The sequence below is a fragment of the Tamandua tetradactyla genome, chromosome 12 (genome assembly GCF_023851605.1).
Source record: "Tamandua tetradactyla isolate mTamTet1 chromosome 12, mTamTet1.pri, whole genome shotgun sequence".
Classification (NCBI taxonomy): domain Eukaryota; kingdom Metazoa; phylum Chordata; class Mammalia; order Pilosa; family Myrmecophagidae; genus Tamandua; species Tamandua tetradactyla.
The window spans coordinates 66,024,404-66,047,466 of NC_135338.1; the positions used below are offsets into that span (position 1 = coordinate 66,024,404).

At 54.0% G+C, this 23,063-nt stretch overlaps 1 protein-coding gene and 1 long non-coding RNA gene across 7 annotated transcripts in view; one reads left to right on the forward strand and one right to left on the reverse strand.

Annotated features, from left to right (window-relative positions):
- LINGO1 (leucine rich repeat and Ig domain containing 1) overlaps positions 1–23,063 on the reverse strand; it is a 194,048-nt gene that overhangs the window by 13,705 nt on the left and 157,280 nt on the right. The window contains exon 1 of one of the 6 annotated variants that reach the window (XM_077123690.1): positions 3,753–4,007. The exons of the other annotated variants lie outside the window; for them this stretch is intronic. Within the exon in view, the coding sequence (XP_076979805.1) occupies positions 3,753–3,758 (6 nt within the window). The 5' untranslated portion in view covers positions 3,759–4,007. Of the gene's footprint in view, positions 1–3,752; positions 4,008–23,063 lie in introns of those variants that run through there. 6 annotated transcript variants of the gene reach the window in all.
- On the forward strand, positions 6,527–22,764 carry LOC143652264 (uncharacterized). Its single transcript, XR_013160539.1, has 4 exons — positions 6,527–6,606; positions 19,083–19,145; positions 20,185–20,315; positions 22,641–22,764. It is a non-coding gene; the product is annotated as an uncharacterized LOC143652264 (long non-coding RNA).

Here is a 23,063-nt window from a genome sequence, read left to right on the forward strand (position 1 = left end):
TAAAGCGCTGTTCAGGCTGGGGAGAGGGTTCACGGTGTTCATTAATACTAAATAAATTGACTAATTAATTAATGGATCATGCCTGGGCCAGTAAGCACTAGCCCCAAACTAAAGGTCAGGATGAGAGCACTCTAGACCAAGTCCCATGCTTATAAACTGGAGGTCTGGACAAATCACTCCACTTCTCTGGCTCTTAATTTTCTCACCTATAAAGTCAAACGTCTGTGACACCTGAAAAGATACGGCTGAGAGCAAATCACAATATAAACTAATAAGAGGTAGCATATATTAAGAACTTATTTTGTACGAGGCACCGTTTTAAATGCTTTGCATATATTAATGCATTTAATCCTCACAACCATTCTACAAGGCGGAACTGCTGATATCTTCACTTCATGAATAACGACACGGAGGTGCAGAGAGATGAAATAATTGGCCCAAAGTCACAGAGCCAGGCAGTGGCAGAGAGACCTGAACCCAGACATCTGGCACCAGAGCCCACACTTTTAACCACTTTGCAATACAATCACATTGAGAAGACTCAGTGCTCATGAGGCATATAGTAGCCAGCACAGGTCTATTGGGCCCATATACCCAAGGGTATTCATTCCTTCATTCATTTGTTCATTTGTTCATTCATTCAACATATAAACCACGATCATTAAAAATGCCTCAAAAGCTTTTGCAAATGAACTTGCCTTCTCACATTCTTTCTACAAAGAACTTCCTCTGATTCTGAAATTCTCTGCTCTCTGTGTCTCTGGAAAGTCTGCTTCTATCTCAGGGCCTAGCCCAGTCCCCCTCTCTTCCTGGAGGTCCTCTGACCACCCCAGCCCCCAAAGAGAAATCCCACCCTTCCCTGAGCACCTGCATGTGTGACTGGGTTCCCTGCATGAGCCTTGGCCTTAAGGGTTGGGAGGCCTCAATTTTCCCATTTGTAAAACCAGGTAGCTGGACTAGGGTAACCTTTGGTACTGTTCTCTCTCCACTCCCTGCTTTGGCCATTCTTGATGTCACCTAGATCTGTCCATCCACACAGGCTGAGGACACTTGGGGATATTCCAAGTAGTCCTTGCCACCAGCCACCAGCTGCTCCCTGGTGCCTCCCAGTGTCTGCCCCACTATCCTGGGATTGCCCAGGTGCTCAAGGCAAGCCATGAATGCCTAGGGAGAGCCTAGCCCAGAGTTGAGCAGGTAGCTCAGACGGGATATGCAAAATAGATGCATGAATGAACAGGATGGTATAATATTAGGTGCAAACTAATCTGGTTCTATGCTGTGGGTGCCCAGAGGAGGAGGGCCAGTGACTCGGAGCAATCAGGAAGGCTTCCTGGAGGAGGGCCTGGAAAAAGAAGGAGAGGGCCTTCTGGGTAGGGAAATTGGACCAAACCAGCTGGGGAGAGGGCATACGTAGAGGGTCAGCAGGAACTAATAGGCAGCATCAGTGGTAGCTATGAGTGGAAGAGCCTGGGGCAGTGGGGAGGGCTTCCAGGCCACTAGCCTTTTACAGAGTGCCACACACAGGACAAGAAGACTAACAGACCCTGGTCAGCAAACCAAAGCCCTGACTCTGAAAGCACCACCACCTACTGCCTTTTCCCACCCTTCCCCTCACAGGACTCACCCCTCAATCCTCCACCTGACTCAGTGTCACATGCTTTCATGGGACCTTGCATAAATCACTGCACTGCCTAACTGACCAACAGGAATGCACACCCTGCCAGCCATTGGCTCCGGCAGGGACCTGAAGAGCAGCCCCGGATGAGCTGTTGCTGGTATACCAGGGATCAGTCTGGCTTTATGCTGAACCTACCCTCTCAAGAGGTGGTTTTTCTTTCTGATGGGGGGTCATCCCTCTGGAATTCTGGGTTTTACAAAATAATACCCTGTATGGGAAGAACTGGTGCTCAGGAGTAGGAGATGGAAGGGATGATATCCAGGATCAAAGAAGACTATTCCTAAGGGGAAGAAGGGTTTCTCTACCTCTCTTCCAGTCACACAGTGTCCCCCAGCCCACAGGTCTTGGGCACATGCACATTCCTATAAGACCTGTTCTCCAGGATTTGGAACCCACTCTAAGTCTAGGCCCTAGGGGCACTGCAGCCTTGACCAAGCCTTGCCCCGGATCCCCCTCACACTCAAATGGCTGAGGAACAGAGGTGGGGGCAGAGACAAGAGCACTGCAGAGGCCTGCCCTCTCCCCCTTACTAAGTCCCCCCTCTAGGAAGGGAGGCTGAGTGCTGCCAGAAGCCTGGATCTGGCACTAGGCTCTCCTTCATCATGATTCCAAGGAGTTCTTGGCCTCTCCCCTCTGCCACCCTCTCCCCTCCAGCCTGCCTCAGGCCATGGGCAGAAAGCAGGAAGAACAAGCAGTCTCAGCAGACCAGGTGCTGGTGCCTGCCCAGAAGTGTGGGGACTTGAGCCCCTCCTAGCCAACACAAGGACAAAGGGTTTGGAGCAGCTGACAACTCCTCCCTCACCGGCACACCTTGCTGGATCTGGGGAAGCCCCAGGCCCTCAGCCAGCTGGAAGCACCAGCTCATGGCACCCCGGACATGGGTGGCACACATGCTGGAGTCGCTGGCATAACAACCAGCAGGACTGAGCTGGGAGCCAAGGGCTGGGCTGGGCTGCACCCCCTTTGGCTGTCCAAGCCAAGCAGAGGAGGACTGAAGGGGGGCTGGACTGGTAAAGAACGGGCTTGCCCAGATGGTGGCTCCCCCCCCCCCGCCTGAGGTAGGCCCTCCTGCACTCCCACCGGACCAGGTCAGAGCTGGTGGCATCCTCCCAGATGCCCCTTCTCGCCAGCCCCAACCCTAGGACCTTTGAGAACAAAGAAGAGGTGCTGGCACAACAGGGGCTGGCTGGGACCCAAGGCTAGAGTCCAGAGGGGTCTGCCTGCTGGGCCTGGCCCCACCCCTCTTTCTCAAGGTGGACTCCACCTGGAGGGTCAGGTCTCCTGGGGGATCCTGAAAGAGCAGAAAGCCCACCCCACACAGAGTGCCCAAGGTGGGAGCAGAGAAGGAGGTTCCCTCCCCACCTCCCTGTTCTCAGCTGGTTCCCACCTCCCACTGGCTTCTGCCTCAGAATGAAAAGTGGGGCAGGAGGAGGTGAGAAGCCTGGGCTGAAGGCAGACAAAGGGAAGGCCCCCAAAGGGTTCCTAGGTTCTCCTCATCCTAACTCCTTCCCCTTCACTCTCCCTACCCCCCATCTCCCTCTTTTTCGGGAGGAACTAGAATGTGGAGCCCCTTCTGTGTAGGGAAGGAGCCACTGCCTAATTTGGAGCCTGTGGAGAAACCTGGTCCCTGCCCTGCATCGGCAGGCTTGGGGGTGCTGGCCCGGGTGGGGATTGCCTGGGGTTACCCGGAGTCTATAGAGAGAAGGACCCGCCCAGCGCTGGGCAAGAGACTTAACCTCCAGGATGTCTAGCACCCAGAATATGGGGGGGTAGGGGTGGAGGGGCCAGAGAGGGATGGGGACGCGGGTGGGGGCCCCTCCAAAGCTCAGCTTCTCTCCAGAGCTCGGGGGTCCCTGTTTGCCAACTGGGCATTCGATGGGGTAGGGATAAAGGAAAAGGAAGATTCTTCATTTTTGAGGCGTGAAATGTCAGGCCTGTGCTCCCAAAGGGGGATCTGGAAGGAGCTGGGGTGCCTCGCAGCCCCAGAAAGGCGCAGCCCAGAAGGATGTAGGCCCCCAGGGGCTCTCGACGCGGGATTGCCTGCGCGGGGCTCGGCCGCGGCCGCCTGGCTCACCTGCATCTCGGGCGCGCGGTCCGTCCGCTCGGCTCGGTCACCAATCGCATGTCTCCCGAGCCGGCCCGGCCCCAGCCCCTGCCCAGCCCCCTCCTCCGTCTCCTCCGCCTCCTCCTCCGACACCTCCGCCCCGCAGTCCGCGCGCCCTGGAGAAGCTGGCGGTCCGTCTGTCTGTCCTTCGCAGGCGGACGCCAAGCCGAAGCTGGAGCCGGGGCAAAGGCCCGGCAATGGAGAGGCAGGAGGCCGCGGCCTCGGCGGGCGGAGGGGCGGGCGCGCTCAAGACGCGCGACGCGGGCTCCACCGGCTTGATTCTGCGTCCCGCGCCGGCCCGGAGCCGCCGCCGCCGCCGCCTCTGCCGCTGGGGCCGGGATCGAGGCCGGGCGCGCTCCGCAGCGGGGCCGAAGCCAGGGCTGGGGCTGGCGCGCAGCGGCCGCGCATGCTGCTCCGAGCCCCGCGTCCGGAGAGGGGCCAGAGCGGCGCGGGTGGGGACTCCGCGCGCTCTGCGGCGGGGACCGGGACCCGCCGCTGCCGCCGCCGCCTGCGCTGTCGCCGGTCACCCGCGCCGGCTCCCGCGCCGGCTCTTGCCCGGGCTCCCGCCCGGGCTCCTGCTCGGGCTCCGAGCTCTGCTGCGGCGCGGGGAGGGAACGCGAGGAGCGGACCTGGGAGGGAGGAGGGACCCAGAGAGGAAGAGAGGGAGGGAGCCAGCGAGCGAGCGGCGGGAGCCGGGCGGGGGAGGAGAAGGCGCGGCCGCAAAACCAGGGGAGTTGGGGATGGGGTGAGGGGCTCGTCTTCTTCCATCGAAGGGGGCGGTGAGCCAGGAGCACCCCCAATCTTTACCCTGCACGTTGGGGGCAGCGAAATGGGCGGAGTTTAGGGGAGGGAAGGGTGAGCTGGGCGCGTTAGCCTTGCGCCTCTCGAGCCGGCGTCCCCGCGCTCCAGCCCGGCGTTCGGCCGCGCCCTCCGGGTGCGCAGCTCTAGGCGAGTCCCGGGCCAAGCCGGTCCCGATGGAGCCCAGCCGGTCCCGACGGAGCCCAGCCTTTGGTCCTCCCTGGATGTGTGCGCACACGCTCGCGTGTGATTTTACGTGACCACATGCGTGTGCATGTAAGCGCGTGTTCACATGTGTACCTGGGGTCACTGCACACTGCTGTGTGGACAGACACCCGCACGCGAACGGCAGGGCGCCCCGCCTGAGCAGGGTTGTTTGGAGGACGTCGTGGGAAGGGTAGGAAATGTCAGGCCCGGAGCTGCTGTCCAGCTCCTCATCCCTTCCTCTCGTAAATGTCCACGAACCCCTGAAGGGCCCAGTTCCTTTCTGCAGGCCTTGTGGCGAGGAGGGCAGAGCGGGAAGCTCCGGGGTACGGTGAGCAAGGCTAATCGACTCAGTGGCTAAACCCCAGGTGGGGGGTCTTGCGTCCACCTTTGCCGTCCGGCTTCCCGCCCAGCCTGACTTCCTCTCCAGCAGGGGGCAGCAGGTCCCCTGGCCGGCTCTGGCCGTGAGCAATTCACCCAGCGACCGGCAGAGGGCAGCGCGAAGCCTCAGTCTGGGCTTGGCTGTCCCCCATCCAGCTCACCAAGGGTGCGGAGAATCTTGGGGTGGGGCCACATCCTCAGATGGGCTCAAGGAATGGGACCTTTCCCCAGAGATCCAGATCCTTCTTGCCACACAGATAGAGAATTGGCTAGCCGGATGGCCGGTAACGCCTGCAGAGTGGACTTTACCTCCTGCTGCTGTACACCCCCTTCCAGCTCCTTGAAGCCAGATGCCCTTTAACAGCAAGCTAGTTTGATTAAAGATAAGAATAACAACCAGTGCTGACACCACCAGGTACATTCACCTCTTTGAATGGGACCATACCCATTAGCACAGTGGTGCTCCGACACTGGAGTCCATAGGGGTAAGATTCTTGCAGACCGAGAAGGAACTCGGAGCCAAGAGGGAGAAGACTGGCCCAAGGTCTCCCAGTCTCTGGGGCAGACCAAGGTCCTGCTCCCAGTGCCCCTGTCCCCATCCCCACAAAGCCTGCCTGGCATTCATTGCAGTCACACCCTACTCCCAGCAACAGTTTGCTTCTCCACTGCTCAGCACCACACTACCCTCTTCCACCCAGACCTGATCCAGTTAAACAGATTGTCGGGCATTTCTCAGTCTCCCCTCCTCACCATTGTTCAGGACAGCCTTGCTTGGAGACCTGTTTCCTGTCTTTTATGTCTTAACCCTCCACCATCGTCTTAGGTGCAGCTTGAGGCCCCCTCCTAGCACGCGTTGTGTACTCTATAGTCATCCTCCAACAACCCTGGGAGAAGGCACAACTGTGGGAGAATCCAGGGGGGCTGACAAACAGAAGGAAACCCAGACAGGTTATGTGACTCGCCCATGGTCACACAGCTAGTAAGCTGTGGAAAGGGAATCTGAATCGTCTTCCGGGGCTGAGTAAACCAGTAGCGGGCCTACTTGGCAGAGGGACTTACAGGTGGGAGAGGACGTAGGTAGGTGGGCACAGACGCGCCTCTTCAGGAGCCCAGCGCAGGCGGCTCCCTGGCCCAACTCCGTGATGCCTGGACCCCCTTCCCAGACTTCCCAGCTTCCCCAGCTCGGCGGTTTGTGAGTTACTCGTGAGCTCCCGCCCTCCCGCGCCGCCTCCTCCCACCAGCCCTACAGGAATAGCAGCGCTCTGGTTCCTGCGTAAAGGCTCCGCTAGGCTCACGGCGGGCGCGCAGACCCGCTGTGGGGCGGGGGCGGGGGCGGGGGCTATTCCTGGTGCGGCGGTTGACGCAGGCACTGCGCGGCCACCGCATCTCTCCGCCCCCGACTCACCTGCTCCCAGCCTCAGTGGCCTCGGCGGAGAAATGGGTAAGGGCCGCATTGCCCCTACTTCCAGATGCTGGCTGAGGAAACTGGCGTCCCAGGGTGGGATTTTTTTAGGCCCTGCAATTTATCCCTCTGCGCCTTGGGGGCAGCAGGGGTGAATGCAGAGCTGTGTGGGAGGAACTGCCCGGCAGCCTCAGTTCTCCATCGTTTAAACTGTATCCAAGTAATCAAGTCATTTACCTACCCTGTTTCTCCAAAAGAAATGACCCCCATCCCCACCCCCAGCACTCCCTGTCTTATTTCTCTAATGGAAATGATGGGGAGAGTGAGGCTTTATTGGAAGAACTTGCAGGAAAAGCATTTTTGAGCTCAGACCCCTGCCTGAGCCTAGTGAGAGTGCAGGCCCCTGACCTCCTCACCCAGAGCCCAGGAAAGAAGGGGTCTCCCACTGGGTAGCATCCAGTAAAGCAACTCTGTACAGGCAAGCTGCTGAAGAGCCGTTTCTCCATTCCTGTTCTTGTCTGGAATGGATGGCCTGCAGAAGAGTGCTCCCAGGATCTCCAGGGCCACTAAGAATGTGAAACATTAGGGTAGCCCAGTCCAAGACTTTTCTGGCATACCAGAGCATTATATACAGAACCTACAGCTGAAGAATATTCACCCTCACCTCCAAGCCTTTGTCCTTGCTGGTTCACTTGCTTGGCATGCCTTCTCTCCCGTTTCAGTTGTACTTCAAGTCCAAACAGGGACCAATTCCTTCTATACCTGATCTCTTCCAAATAGCTTGCAATGGCCTTAGAGATGAGTCTCCTTCCTCTCTGTCCTCAGACTCAGGGCACCTAAGAGCAGGTCTGAGACTCCATGTCTCATGGTGGGCACACAGCAGAACCTGGTTTACAGGTGAGAACTCATCAAGTTCAATAAAGCAGGAGCTGACTGCCAGAAGGCGCCAGCCTGATGCAGCCTAAATGCTCACAGCAGAACAGAGAAGTTGGAACAGGCTGGGTGGGAGACTCTGAAGGAGTGAACTGGGCCCTCTACCATTTATCCAGCCCCTACTGTAAGCCAAACTCTAAGCTATGCTTTACATGCTTCATCTCACTTCAAGGTTGGTATTGCTACCCTCACTGTACAGGTGAGAAAATGGAGACTCTGGGAAGGCCAGTGACTTGCCCAAGGTCACTCAGTGCCTAAGAGGGGGAGCTGAGCTTTGTAGTTCTGGGTGTGTTTAATGTCAAAGCCCAACCCCTGCTCTTACCCTACCCGGAAAGGTGAGAACGTAGGAGGTGGAGACAGGAGAGGCAGGGGCACTGAGGGGTCCCCAGTGGATCGGAAGTAGAGAGTGGCACACAGCCTAGCCTGTATGCCTGCCTTGTGCTAGTCCTGCCCGCTTACATACCAGCAGCTCGCAGGGTTTTATGATGATGATTATTTCTGAAGGCACTTGAAATTAATGACAGCTCTAAAATGGCTGGGACAGCAGAGTCATTGTTGAGACCTCTAATTAGCAAGAAAAACGGAGACCAGGAGCTGGAGAGGTGGGTGGGGGCTGGGCAAATGGCACTGGGCATAGAGTGGGGTGGAGTCGGCATCTGGCTGGAGGTCCCTGTGGAGCTGGGCTTTTACAGCTTAGCTAAAATTTAACTTTATTATTAATTTATCTTAAATATGCATTATCCTTATGTCTCACTTATGTCAGAAATTTGATTTTGTTTTCTTTGTATGCTGTATGGCAGGGGTCACATTTCATTCTTTTTCCACATGAGTATCCCATTATTGCAGTACTATTTGTCGAATTTTTTGTTTGTTTGTTTGCTTGGGAAATGCATGGGCTGGGAATCAAACCCGGGTCTCCCGCATGGCAGGAGAGAATTCTACCATTGAACTACCCTCACACGCCCAGATATTTGATTTTGAGTTCTCTTGCTAACTTGATGTATGCTCTTGAGGAGGTCACTCCCCCTTCCTGGGCCTCAGTTTCTCTAGCTGTGCAATAGAGGCTAGGCCTGGGGGTTCTAAGTTCCAGGATTCTGTGGTTCCTGCCCAGACAGTAGAGAGAGTGGCATACAGCCTGAAGTGGGGCCTCCCTGGAGGACCTTGAGTCCCTGGAAGGCTGAAGCTCAGAAGTTGGGGGTCCTGGGGCCTCTGAGAGCTGCAGCAGAGGCTCTGGTGCTCACCCACAGCTCCTCTGTGCTGGGGTCAGCGAGGCTGCTGGCGTAATGAAGTCCTAGCAACTCAGGCTGGAGAGAAGTGGATCACGAAGTGGCAGAAAATCCATAGGTCAGAGCCTGCGCTGGTGCAGCTCTGGAGGTGGCTGACAGATGGTGGGACATCCGAGAAGGCTAACGGGAAAGCCCACTCTATGAGGTGCGCCTGGGGCTGGAGCCAGGGTCGGGGCCTTCTTGTCTCCTCCCAACTCTCCTTCCCAAGAGCCAGAAGGGACTCAGGGACACCAGGGTCCCGGCTGGGCTGGGACACCTACTCATCCAGGTTCTCCCCACTGTTCCTTATTCCCCTTGTCCTCCACGGAGCAGAAAGCACAGGGAAGGGCATTTAGGGTTCAGCTGAAGGGGGTTTCTCTGCACAATGGCTGGCCCAACTGGATGTGGAGATGCACTGGTTAACAGAGAAATATCAGCTGGTGGGTATAGGCTGAGGCCAAGACTCAGGGTTGTGAAAAGCCCACCCCCCACCTCACTGGGGCACCCCGTTCCCTGGTAACCCCCACTATATGCTTTCTTGTCATCAGCCCACTTCCTTGAACCCTCTGGGATGCCCTTGCCCCTCTTCTCCCTCTAATTCAGGGCCCTATGTGACCCCCTCCTCCTGTAAGCCTGCTCCGAACACCCCCGTCTCTTCCCTGTGAGCTGGGCTTGTATCCTTGATCACCTCTCTGAGCCTCAGTTTCTTCCTTTGTAAAATGAGAATATCAGCAGAACCCGTTCCACAGGGTTGGTGTGTGGAGCACGTGACTTAATATACTTGATGCTGAGCCCGGCCCATAGTAGACTTGAATGGTAGGCAGTTTTATGGTTATTACAATTACTGTTGCGGTTGCACTTTGCCCCCCTGGCCCCAGAGGCCCTCCTCTGTAAAGTCAGGGTCTCTTCTAAGGTCCTTTTTAGCATCTCCATCCTTTGAGAATTGGGAACACCCTGAGGGCATGCATTCATCCTGTACAGCTTCCAGTTTCTGCACTGACCGCAGAGCCTCGCTTCCCGAGGGTTTGATGAGTGCCAATTCAACCCAGCTACAATCAGTTTATCGAGGACTAGTTGACTGCCCTGGAGGAGGGAACCAGGGCATGAAGGCAGGGATACTTTTGAATCCTCACCTCTTACTTCTCTTCCTTGGGCCATTGGCCACCCACTCCTTCCATCATCAGTGACACCTCACTTATCTAGAAGCAATGTAGCCACTTGCCTCCCCTATTTGGAATCCTACTGGTGGATTCCAAAAATCCACCAAAAAGGGGGGAGGCCAAAAGTTTCCTGGTGCTGGCCCATACTTGACCTTGATTTACAGCCCTACTGAACTGGGCTCCAGGCTGCTGCGGGGCCCCAGTGGCTTAGAAGCAGGGTATTCCTCAGGGGTCAGACAGCCCTGCCCACCCCACACTCCCTCCAGGGGGACACCTGATATTTCTGACCTCGAGTCATTATGTGACACAGTCGTCTCTCTGTAAAAAGATAGGGAAGTATGCATTCCATTAAAAAAAATAAATGCAGGAAAACACCCCAAATGATTAAGTTGGGAGCAAAACCCAAAAAGCAAATAGACTGTTTGTATAAAGGGACCACTCCCAGCTCTGGGAATCTGGACTCTGGGCTTGGCAGAGAGGTTCCTCCCAAGAGCTTGGGATCGGCTGTCCCCACGGATCACATCAGGGGGAACTTGAGCTAATGTGTGCCAACAGGCAGCGCTATTAGCAAATCCATTCATTAAGCACTTGTCTTGAGTTGTGTTGTGCAAGAGACTTGTTTATTAACTTAAGTCAGAACCTGTTATTAAGTTAAGTCAAAGGCAGTGTGGCGGCTCGGGAGGTGTTCAGCTTCTGAGCCAAGCAGTCTTGAGTTCCAGTCCTGGCCCTGTCTCTCACTGCTCAGTGACCCTGGGCAAGTAACTTCTCTTCTCTGAGCCTCGGTTGCCCTGGCAACCTCTAAGATGGTCCCCAAATGATCCCCACTTCCTGGTATTCATCCACTTGGGTAATCCCCTCCCCTTGACTGTGGACTGGGGACTAGGTGACTTGCTTCTAATGAATGGAATGTGGCAGAAGTGATGGGATGAAACTTCTGAAATTAGGTTACAAAAACACTGTGGCTTCCATGTTGGGTACTCTCTTTCGCTCTCTTGCTTGTTTGCTATGAGGGAGATCAACTGCCATGTTGGGAGCTGCCCTATGGAGGAGACATGGAAAGAAACAGATGTTTCAGGCCAACAGCCCACGAGACCCTGAGTCCTGCCAGTAACCACTTGAGTGACGTGCAAGCAAATCCTCCCTGAGTCAGGCCTTATTTATTATTTTAAGCTACTAAGTTTTTGGGTGATTTGTTATGAAGCAAACAATTCATATCCCATCTGTAAAATGGGGTAACAATCCCTCCCTGTGGTTATGAGTGTTGAGATAAGACAAGCCCAGTGTCTGCTGCTGGCTGGGCTGAGGAGTGCTCTGGCCATCTCAGACAGCAATGTGGGGTTGTCCAGGAACATTGAAAAAAGGCAGACTCTATGACCCAACCGTTCCCCTCCTGGGTATGTATCTTGGAGAAACATACGCATCCGAAGACGATTACCGGAATGTTCACGGTGGCATGGTTTGTAATAGTGAAGATCTGGGAATGCCCTAGATGCCCTTCGTGGGACAAGGACTAACAGAACGTGATATAATCCTGAGTGGAACGCTCCAACACAACTGCAGAGGATAAGCTGGAGACACACGCAGTGTGGATGACCTCACTAACAGAATGCTGTATGATAAAAGGCAAGATATGCACAAGATGGTACCATATATGAAGTTTAAAAACAGGCCAAGAAACCTTATAAATCGTGTGTGGCTACCTACCTACATATATATATATATATATATATATATATATATTTTTTTTTTTTATATAGGAAAAGACATGCATGAAAATGATCACCAGCAATTCCAGAGGGCTGTTACCTCTGGAGAGAGAGGCGGGGAGGTGGCACAGTCAGGTGTAACCCAAACCCTACCTTCTGGGGTGTGCACTATGAGCAGGCATGGCTCTAAGTGAGTGACATGTAGCAACTCATTTAATCCTGTCATAATCACATGGAGTTCATTTATTATTAATTACTTTTATAGATGAGGAAACTAAGGCAAGAGCCTCCCACAGAGCTATTCCTGGGCCAGTAAGAGGCTAGCGCTTGGCTCTGCACCTGCTGCGTGACCTGGGGGAGGCCCCATTGCCTCCTGAGCTTCAGTCTGTTTTTCTGTAGCAAAGAACAGATTCCCCCACTGTCCCCCTTTATAGGTGTGGATTGAGAAGCTAGAACAGTCTTGATTAATCAGCTGGGAATATCTTCAGAGCCCCTGTGAGCCAAGCTTGGTGCCTACTACATTGCAGGAGAGATTAAAAATGAGCAAGTGTGGACAAAGGAAGGTGTGAATAAGATGATTTCATTCAATACAATTCAGTTTGGTTCGATTATACTGAATTCACATCACAGAGGGACAACAGTTGAGGTTAAGGGATATTATGTGAACACCTATAACATGCTAGGCCCTGAATTAGGTACTTTTATAAATGATTTCATATAAGCCTTAACCACACCCTAGTAAAGTAGGTACCATTATTATTATTATTTCCATTAAGCCAATGAGGAAAAAGGAGCAGGGAGGTTGAGCAACTACCCCAAGCCAACAGCAGAGCTGGGATTGCCCTCCTTCCATCCTGACTTGCCCTTGGCTTGGTACTAAGGACACAGAGAGAGGGTTCAGGCCCTGCCACGCACTGGGGACTCCCAGCCCAGCCCAGGAGGGTCTGAAGGAGTTGGAAGGAAGGGTGGGTTGGGTGGCTAGAGCAATTAGGACAGCTTTCCTTGAGTGGGATCATTGCTGGAGGGATCCATCTATCCATAATCTATTCATTCATTCATTCATTCATTCACCCACTCAACAAACATTCACTACAGTCCACTCTGTGCCACAAAGAGCCAAAGAAGTAGTGTGCAAAACTCCACCTAGTGTGATCCAGGCTGAGAGAGGCTACCACCATCTCTCTCCCAAACCATGCCTGGCCCCAGTGGGGTGACCACCTGCGTCATTCTCTGGCTAGCTGAGTTCCCACATCAGCTCCATTCTATTGGGCAGTCTGGGCCCCTCTCCAGAGGGATTAAGAGCAGGGGAGTTTGAACCATAACAGCGTATGTAATTATGTGCAAAATGAAGGAGGAATCCTTAATAATTGATGGTGGAAGAGAGTAAATATCGGCAGAGGCACCCGGCTGCATCACCCCGTCCAGTCTGGCTGGGACCCAGGGTGACTGCTTGGCCACTAATATGTCCATAAATTATTGAAGTGATAAAGAAGAAAGCAGGTGTCATGTCGCACCCATAAACAGCTTGTTAGCTAAGACTAACGAAGGGGTGGCTGGCCACTTAGAACTGCATTGGCTTCCCCTACTCCCTGCCTGATTACAGAAGGAGATGGATGAGGGGTGGGTGTGGAGAGAGCCCAAGAGACTGGCTGGCCCCACTCCCCCCCATCATTTTGACTACTCTGGAGTCAGGTGCTGAGAGAGAGAAAGGAGGTCCAGAAATGCAAAGAATATGTCAGAACTGCCCAGAAACCGGGTAGTGAGCTCCGCATCACTGTGGTATGCAAGAATAGGCCAGACAAGCCTGTAATAAAAAATATCATAGAAGCCTGAAGAACTCTGATATGCTGAAGCCGTCTGGGGTTCTGGGAAGAAGTGACATTGGGGTCAGACACATAGGGTGCACATCCCAGTGCAGGCAGCAGCTGGCTGTGACCTTGGGCAAGACACTGACCCTCTCTAAGCTGCTTTTCTTTCACATTACCTGGGGACAGTCATGCCAACCTTGAAGGATTGTGGGGAGGGTTCTAGGAGCATATGTATGTGGCATTCTGGTGCACAGTAGGCCCTCAGGAATGGGTTGTTCCCTCCACCTCCCCCAACCACCCATCTCACAGGGGCTCCTACTTAGATGCAGCCTAATGAGGCTTCCCTTTGCCAGGCTCTGTTTACGCTCCATTAAGGCCTGAGCCCAGAACATTAGTGGGAAGAGGGAGGGGGACAGCTGAGGAAGGGGAAGGTATCCAGCTGCCAGGGTTGGGGGACAGAATAGCCATGGCCTGGCCCACCCTAGGCTTCACCACACACGGCACCCTAAACCCTGGGAGCAGAGGAGGAAAACAGGGGCAGAGCTGGTAACAGAGGCTTTGTGGGGAGAGGGGAGAGAAGGAGGGATAGCTGGGAATGCTGGCATTTGGTATCCCTGATGGCCAAGAGCTTGGAACCCCACCATCTCTCAGGCTGGGGTCTGCAGTCTCTAGGACACTTCCTTAGGGGAGCCAGGCAGCCTGACATGGCACCTGTGTGCCTGTGGTGTGCTCAGTTCTGCCAAGGGCCACACAAATAAGGGGTACAAGCCAGGGCCTGGGGAGATGGTCACATACACCCTCCATCCCGCCAGCAGGACTCCGTGGCAGGAGGGTCTTGGAGGCTGGCTCTGTCCCCAAAATGCAGATGCAGCCAAGGTCAAGCCAGGAGCAGCAACCTACCCAACGGCACCCAGGCCTGTCACTTGGGCTTTCCTGAAATACTTTCATTAGAGCACTGTCTCCGCAAGTGCTTTCCTTCTACCTGAGGAAAGAAAGGAATCCTAAAAGTTCTTATAGGCTGCACTTTGGGCTGAGCCCTCTCTCTCAGGGGTCCTCTCGGGGGTCCCCTGAGCCAGTTTTGCATATACACAGAAAGGCCTGGTGGCTGCCTGAGGCCACACAGCAAGTCAGCACCAAAGCACCTGGGAGCCAGGGCCTCCTGCCTCTCCCCCCTGCCCAGTTGGACTCAGCCTCACAGAAGGTGGGAGACTCTCACACACACAGTGCTGTGTTATAACAGTTGGGACGCGCGCTCTGACAGCAGCTGCAGTGGGGGGCTCCTAAGAGCTTCCTTCCAAGTTCTCTCAGCCCTTTGGTCCTCGCCCGTCTTGTCACCTGCCCGGTGGTTGAAGGCAGCTGGGGTGTGCCTGCAGTGACAGGCCAGGTGACATGGTCACAGAGGGAATGGAGGTGTCCCTGAGGATTGAGGCCTGGCACCCTCCCCTTCGGAGAGGGGTCAGGGTTGCTCAAGGACACACAGGTCATACGTGGGTGAGCTGGAACATGTCTGTCTGGTTGCAAAGGCCGAGCCGCATGGAACACAGAGGATATGCAAAAGGTGAAGTGGGCGTGGCCATTGTTTGCTACAAAGAACTGGCAGAGTGTGCTTCTTAGGGGTGGGCTGGGTCAGGTTGGGCTGATCAGTACCAGCTCCTCTCTGACCCCTCTGGTACCAGTCCCTCTCTGTCTCTGTTTCTTCTGCTCTCTCTCTCTCTGGCTTATTGTCCTTCTCTCACAGAGGTTCAGGGGAGAGTAAGGTAGGCCAGACCTCAGCCATTAGGCAGGCCGGATGACAGGTGGCCTCACCAGACCCCCTGGACAGTGATAGGAATGGAGAAGGAATGGGGAACAGGAAGGCTCCCTGGGCTGGAGCTCCCTAGGGCTGTCCACGGGACCAGGGGAGACCCTGGGATCCAGGAGTAGAACTGGGGCTGAGCCACCCTCATGCGACAAACCTTAAAAGTGGCTGCTAAAATCAACAATGATCAGGTTACATGGAAGAGCCCACGGGCCTATGGGGACATGCGGGAGGAGGCATGCAGGGGTGAGGGAGGGGGCAGGAGGAGACCCCAGGAGCTTCAGGTCTTCAGAACTGCTACAGAGTCTCTAGAAAGCTGAGGTCCGTGCCACCTCCCCCTCCCCTGGCTGCATGGGCCTGTCAACCCCCTTCCTGCCATTTTGAGGTGTGCAGGTCCCTCCAGTTATGGGCAGAGTATCTGACAAACTTCCTCAGAGCATGGGGGTCGGGGTGGGCGGTTATTGAGGTGGCCCACTCCCAGCGCTATATTGCTTCCCAGAGAGAAGCCACAGCACCTAGAGGCAGCAAGCCCGAGGGAGGGATTTTAGGTATAGGGTGGGGGGACAGAGGGACACAGGGGTGTCCTAAGAGTCTGGTGCTGCCCCCAGACTGGAGTTCGTGCATTCTAACCTCATCTCCCTTCAGTAGGGGAAGAGGGGAGGGGAGGGAAGGGAGACAGGATGATATATCAGCACGCAGAGCTGGATGGGTGCTGAGTGGGAGAACTTTTGGAATATGGACCCTTCTGGGCAGAACACTTGGCCAAGTCCTTTCACCTGTCTGCCTTCATTTCCTAAATTTAGCACCGTGTCCCAAAGGGTTGTGAGGATTAAACAAAACAATCCATTCAGAGCACTGGGCACAGGGCTCGGCACATGGCAGCCCTCTAGAAGGGTGAGCTGTTGTTATCATGAGTCTAGTCGGTGCAGTGGTGTCCGTTTTGTGGATGTGGTCACTAAAAAAGTTTTGTTGTGTTATAGTTAAACCTATGTGCTATCTCTGTTATGTGTCTGGGTTAGGTGTCCTGAGCAGAACTTTTCCACAATTCCCTCCCTGTCAAGGCCCATCGGTTCACAGAGAGAAAACCCAAGCCCTCAGGGCTTCCTGGCTGGTAGCACAGCCACTGTTGTCTGTACTGGGTAGTGCTCTCCCCCTCCATCCCTCCTGTGCCCACAGCCTGGCTGACCAGAGCCAAGGCAGGACCCTGGTTTCAGGGGCTCCAAGAGCAGACTTAAGCTTCCTCCTGTCCCTTCTGGGCCCACCACCTGCCTGGGGTGCTTCCATTACCTGGGGAATGACGATGGCATTGGTGGAGGTGTGAGTGACATGGGAGTGCAAATAAGACCCAGCACCTGGGCTTCTAAGATGCAGTAACCAGGTCCCAGAGCAGGGCCTGGGGTGGACTGAGCCCTGCTGACCTGCCATTAACCACTCCTGTTGCTGGTGGACACAGTACGGTCTGATTCCCCGATCCCTCAAGCAACATGTGCAGAATTGCCTATTGGGCTCACTTCACAGATGAGAAACCAGGGGCTCAGAGAGGGAGGTAACTTGCTTTGGTGGAGCCAGGACCAGAAGCCAGGCCTGGTCCGATGAAGGTCATAGAGGTTTGGGATTGGATGGAGGGCCCTCAGGTGGGATCCACCCCATGTGATTCAGGCTGGCAACCCAAAGTAGAATGATCTGGAAAGCCCCAGACAGTGGGAAGGTCCCAATACTCTCAAAACCAAAACATGGGCGCATACACTCAGACTAAAGTGTGTTCACACCACCTGCTGGGGCGTGAAAACCAGCCATAAATACCTGCCTTGTCCTGGCGGCTCATCAGGCGAGTGGGGAGAGTGGCCTGGTGTGCCCTCAGGAAAATTTCCAGTGACTCACAGACTTGTGGATCTCCCCTGTGCCACCCCCTTCACCCCCAGAACTGGCTTATCCAACCCCTGCTGCATCCTCTCCCAAGCAGAGCATGGTGGAGGGGACCACCCACCTTCTCCCCAAATAGGAAGGGAGGGGCCTGGAAGGAGGGAGCTCAAATGGCCAGCTTGCAAGGACCTCAGACCTCATAGCCCAGGAAGTGGAGGCCAGGGAGGAGTGGCCCAGCCCCAGGATACACATTAGAGGTAGAAAGGCAGGGGCTGAGGCCCATTCCCCACCACTGTCTTTCTCCCAAGAGTCAGCCCAAGCAGCAGACAGAGGGGTAAACCTCAGGACCTCTCAAGACACCAGAACCCAGCTCTACTTCCATTCTTGAATATGGTGGGGACATTTTCACATTTACTCTCATGCTCAAGTTAGAGGAGAGTGTATGTGCCTGTCTCATGGCTAAAGACCAATGCCAGCTCATGTCTGAAGTGTGGGTCTGAAGTGTGGGAAGCAGCATGAACAAACTCATGGCTACTTCTGTTCAGCCTCCCATTCCCAGGCAAGTTGGTCCCTACTGGATGTGGGGCTGCTGCCTCTAACTGGCCACTTGCTTTGCATCCTGCACACGTCTTACAAGTCCCACTGGAGAGCTGGCTGCAGACCCACTTTAGAAGGGCTGCTGGCCTTTCCTTAAGCCAGCAGTTAGCTTTGGAGAAGAATAAATAGAAGCAAAGTTAAAGACCTTGCTGATAATTCTCTCCTTGTAGTGGACATGAGCTGGCCTTACTTGGGGTAGAGGAGGAGACAGCCCAGAGGTATAGGATCTCAAGTGCCCCGTAGACACCCCATTGCCTGGTGAGACCCCAGACTGGAGCCAGGAGGCCTCAGCAGGGACTCAGCTTGGCTGGCGCCTAGGGTGAGGCCAGGAAATGAGTACATGAGCTGGCCTCGGTTTCCTCACCTTCAAAGTGGGCATGGTACTGCCCATCCTGCTTGCCTACTGGGGGGAGAGGCACAAGAGGGTGTGATGAGGGGGCTTCTGCATGAACCTGGTGAAGTATGGTGGGGGAAGACATTCAGCCACCAAAAGGGCAAACACATCCACAGTCCTGCCTCACATTTCCACCCACCAGACTTCACTTAGTAAAGGTACCAATTGTTCCTGCCTGTGTTCAGGCTGCATGTCAAGGAAATGTATGTGGTCCAGGAATGCAGTTGGAAGGGACACCATCCAAGCACACAGCCCCCACCTCCACCCCCACCATTGCCCAGCATGCAGGAGCACCACCCACCTGGGCACTAAAGACTAACACACACCTGGCACACTCTGGCTCTGACTCCACATGGAGTCCTGCTTCCCAGTGCCCCGCTGTCATGGCAACTGAGAGAGCTGAGTCGGGGGTATGAGGGGATGGAGGAAAGGATGAGGGGATCTGGTTGTGATTCATAGCTCAGAGCCCATAACTTATCAGGAGGACTGAGCTCTCTTCTCCTATGCCCCAAATATAGGTCACAAATCTGCAAGCAGGTGGGGCAGGGAAAAAACCTGGTGTTTCCCCACTTGTGGGAAGGTAGCCCAGGGGGCAGCCAGCCCTCTCTCTGAGAGAAGTAGGAGAGAATGAATCCAAATGTAGGGCAGGGTTTGAGGGGAGCACTTGCCCCAGACATACCCTCTCCCCGCCCCCTGCCTGGGATTCTACCGTGATTACTCTCCCATCTCCATCCCCACTGCCTGAATTTCCACCGTAAGAGATCTCCTCCATTGGGCTGCCGAGGCTTCTCCATCCCAGGAGCACGCCGGGGTGGGTGGGGTGGCTTTGATGGTCATGAGGGACTCAGCTGGGATTAGCTGACAGCCAGGGAAGCCGAGATCTTCTAAGCCATGTCCAGAAGGAAGGCAGAATTATTTCCCCAGAATTCCCCACAGAATGTGGGGAAAATAATAATGCCTGACCCTGAGCATTTCCTCTTTATGCTTACAGGAACTCACATCATTCTCTCATCGGTCCTGTGAGGAAGGCTCTATTAGTATCTGCATTTGACAGGTGAGGAAACAGAGGCACATAAAGGCTCAGTAACTTGTCCAAGGTCATTGAACAAGTAAGTGGCAGAGCCGGGATGGCACCTGGATTGCCATCTGACTGAAGAACGCAGAGGTGCCGGGGAAGGCTCTGGGCTGACTGGGAGCCTGGTGGGGGGCACTTAGAACTCCTTTGGTCTAGCTGCTTGTTTAGCTGAAGAGATGGTTTGCCCCATGGCCTCACTGGTGGGAGTGTAGGGATGGGCAGGTGACTGGCTGAGAACCCGAGGCCCTGTGAGGCTCAGACCAGCCCCATTATGCTCCTTCTGGCTGTCCTAACAATGCACTAGGAAGCTACAGCTTAGGGGGCCCAGGTCCCTGTCTGCCAGAGCCCAGGCCAGGTGAGGGGTGGGTCCCATATAAGGTACATAGTGATCAGAGCTGGAAGGAAGGAGAGATGAAGCACAGAGGAGGCAGGGAATCTTAGGTATCTCCCTACAAGAGGGTAGGATTTTGACATGTAAAGTGGGAGAGGATGTTCTAGGAGGAGGGACTAGCAGGTGCAAAGGTGTGAAGGCTGGACAGAGAGGGGCCTGTACAAGACCCACTGACTGGCCACAATTGCCCAGTGTGGGCTGAGAGGCAGAATATGACAAGAGGCTGAGTGGGAATCTGGAAATTTCTCTCCTGGGTCTTCCTCCTTGCCTGGAGGCCATTTTTAAATCATTGCTGAGATGCAACCATTTCTAAAAGGCCCATGGGCCTAAGGGACTATCGTAGGTGGAGCAGTGGGACACAAATACGATGACAATGCTAATGATCGAGCCCTCTTCTTTCATTAAAGCTGTCTTTGAAGCTAGGTGGGCTGCTCAGAACAGGTTCTGGGGAGATGGCAGCATGCTGAAGGCTGTTCCAGGCAGCCCTGGAAGGGCCCCGTCTAAACCTTGCACCTCTCTGCTACCTTGTCCCATGCCCTCTTCCCTGTCTGCTTTGCCCTTTCCTTCCTCCTGTCCTCTCTTCCTTCTTTGTGTCTTTCTATCATTGTTCCTTTATTTTATTTTCAGCCCTCAGCACTTTTCCTGAAAGAGAACAGCTGGGCTGCTGGAGTCACGGAGGAAATATTTTTTTTGACTACTTTGCAGATTCCCCTTCTCTATGAAAACTGACACCACCATTGCTTACTGACAGACGGACGGTGAGATATTTATTTCCTTGCTTTTTTCCTTTCTCCTTCTCTCTGGGTTCTGTTGTGGGGCAACTAGGAAATACAGGGCCATCAGATCTAGGGACTGGGGACAAATGGGGAGGGACTTTGGCATCAAGTGTGGGCAGCTGGGGCCCTCAGTACCATTGTTAACCCCACTTTACAGATGAGGAGACTGAGGCCCAAGGTCACCCAGATACCAAAATAATCATAATATTACTATTAACCATAGGAGCTCGCATTCAAGGAGCACTTACAGCATGCCAGGTTCTGTGCTAGGCACTGCACATGCAATATGAACTTATGAGGCAGATGTATTACTGACCCCATTTTACAGAAGGGAAAACTGAGGCTCAAAAAGGGAGGCCACTTGCCCAAGGTCACTGCCCACCCATGCAACCCACTCTACTGTCCTCCCCAGCCAGTTGGAAAGTGGTGGAGCTGAGATTTGAACCCACATTGTGTCTGTCCAAGGCTGGCCTCTACTCTCATGTTGATTGCTGTTGCTAAGAGGACATTAAACCATGGTTCTAAGCAGAGCATGACACAAACTGATCCTGACCCCAACCAGACACCTGTGGTCAGGGAGTACAGAACACCTGGCCAAACCTGGCTCAGCCTCTCACCTGCTATGTGACTTTGGATAAGCACCCTCCCTCTCTGGGATTCAGAGGCCCTTGCTATAGAATAGGGAGATTGATTGGGCCAAGACCTAGGCAGAAAGAAATGAAGTGGATCTGAGCTGCAAACCCTGAACTATGCTGACCCCCCATATTTCATTTCCACTGGTCACTCCTTAGTCACCCTGACCTCTAAGGCTGGAGACCTCAGGCAGGCCCTTCCTCCTCCGGGAGCCCAGTCTACTTCCTACTGCTCTGCTAAAACCCAGGCCTAGGCCTTAAACCTGTTGTCACATGCCCCAGGAGGCTCTCACCGCTGCACACACTCTTATGGGACTTGATCTGTGTAACCCCAAATCCAAACTTAGGGAAGAGCCTTTAAGGTACATCCAAGGAATGACCCTCAACCCTCCAAACCAAGAAAGAAAATTTGGACTGGTCACAGGGGTAATACATGGCAATCTGAGTTATCTGTAAACACAGATAATGGGTGTTCAATGTAAATGTGTTTTAATAGCAAAACCTAAGTTCAATGTAAACGGGAATGTTCTAGGCTAACGTGGCCTATGTATACATTCATGAATTCAAATTAAATATGTTAGGTAATGATGCCTGTGTTCAATGTAAATGTCCATGCTTTGGTAGGACAGAACTTTATGAAAAATATGCCTTACTGATGGAAATGCACGTGTGTTGGTCAATAGCTATGCATTGTGCTTAGTAAAAATGTAAGGTTTGAGGTTAATATCCATGTGAATCTGTAATATGGGACTGGCTATTACAGATGGAAGTCTCTGGAAAATAACAATGGAGAAGTAGTAGGACCAGTCCCACGTGGACATAGGGAAAGAAAGACTCAGGGCAAAAAGCAGAAAGAAGAGAAGGATGTTGAGGTGGGAGGAGGGTGTGCAGGAAGAAGCTAGGTCAGGGGACTGTGGCTACCAGGTCTGGGTGGAAAGCTTGGTCAGCTGAATCTAGGAGGTGGCTGGAGAAGGTCTCTAGCTGAAGGAGAGAAGCCAAGGGAATCCAGAGGGCTATTAGGGGCTTTGGGAATCCAGCTGGGCAGGCAGGGCCACCCCAGGCTGCATCCCTTGGGTACAGCAGTTTCCAACACTGTTCATGGCTGGGTAAGTCATGCCCCACCAAGGGGAGAACAGGGAGCATGAAGGGGTGGGGATCCTTCTGCCCCCACCCTGTCATTCCAGTGGGCTAAGAGAAAACAGAACTGGGGTGCCAGGAAACCCTAGTTCCAGTCCCACCCGGTCACCAGGTGACCATGGTTAAGTCCCCTAAAATCCCAAGCCTTGGTCTTCTCATATGAAAACGGAAAGGGTGATAATACCATTCATGTGGCTCTCATATGAGATTGTATGTGAAAGCGCTTTGCAAACTGTAAAGCGGTGGACAAGGAGAGGTGGAGGAGTTCTGGTTCCTGGGGCTTCCCTGTAGATTGACAAGCAGCATGTGCACAGTATGTGTACGCGTGTGTATGTGTGATCTTAGCCCTGAGGCTCTCAGAGGCTCCACTATACAGGTTTAAAGCAAGGGGGAAGAGGAGGAAGTAAGATTTCAGGATAATCTTAAAAGTGAAAAAAAATTATTATGTGTCAAAAGGAATGGGGAGGCTTAAATGGCTCCCAGGTGGGACACAGAATAAAACAGTCCTCATTGTTATTTTTTGATTGTCTCCAAGCAGGGAAGACTGGCAGAAGATCACCATGGCAACCCTAAGTATCCGGCAGGGGGCAGCCTGGACCCCGCAGGTTTGTCTGGGCTGAGCAGTGTGAGTCAGTCCATCAAATACCAGTTCATTCCAGTTCTGAAAGCCACCTACGATGGGAAGGGGACAGACTGGGGTTGCCTAGACCAGGGGTGGGGGGGTGGGGGAATGGGGGGGTGGGGAGGTAGGAGTGGTGGTGGTGGTGGTGGTGGTGGGGGGTGTCCAGCCAGGTTGGGACTGGGAGCTGCATTTGAAGATGGAAGTTTCAGGGACTGGATGGGCCAAGGGGAAGGGGCTGAAGGGTCTGCAAAGACAGCAAGGAAGTCCTACAGGGTGGCCACCGAGGGAAATGGCCATGCATGGGCTAACACATATGATGGAATGAGGATTGGGAGGTGG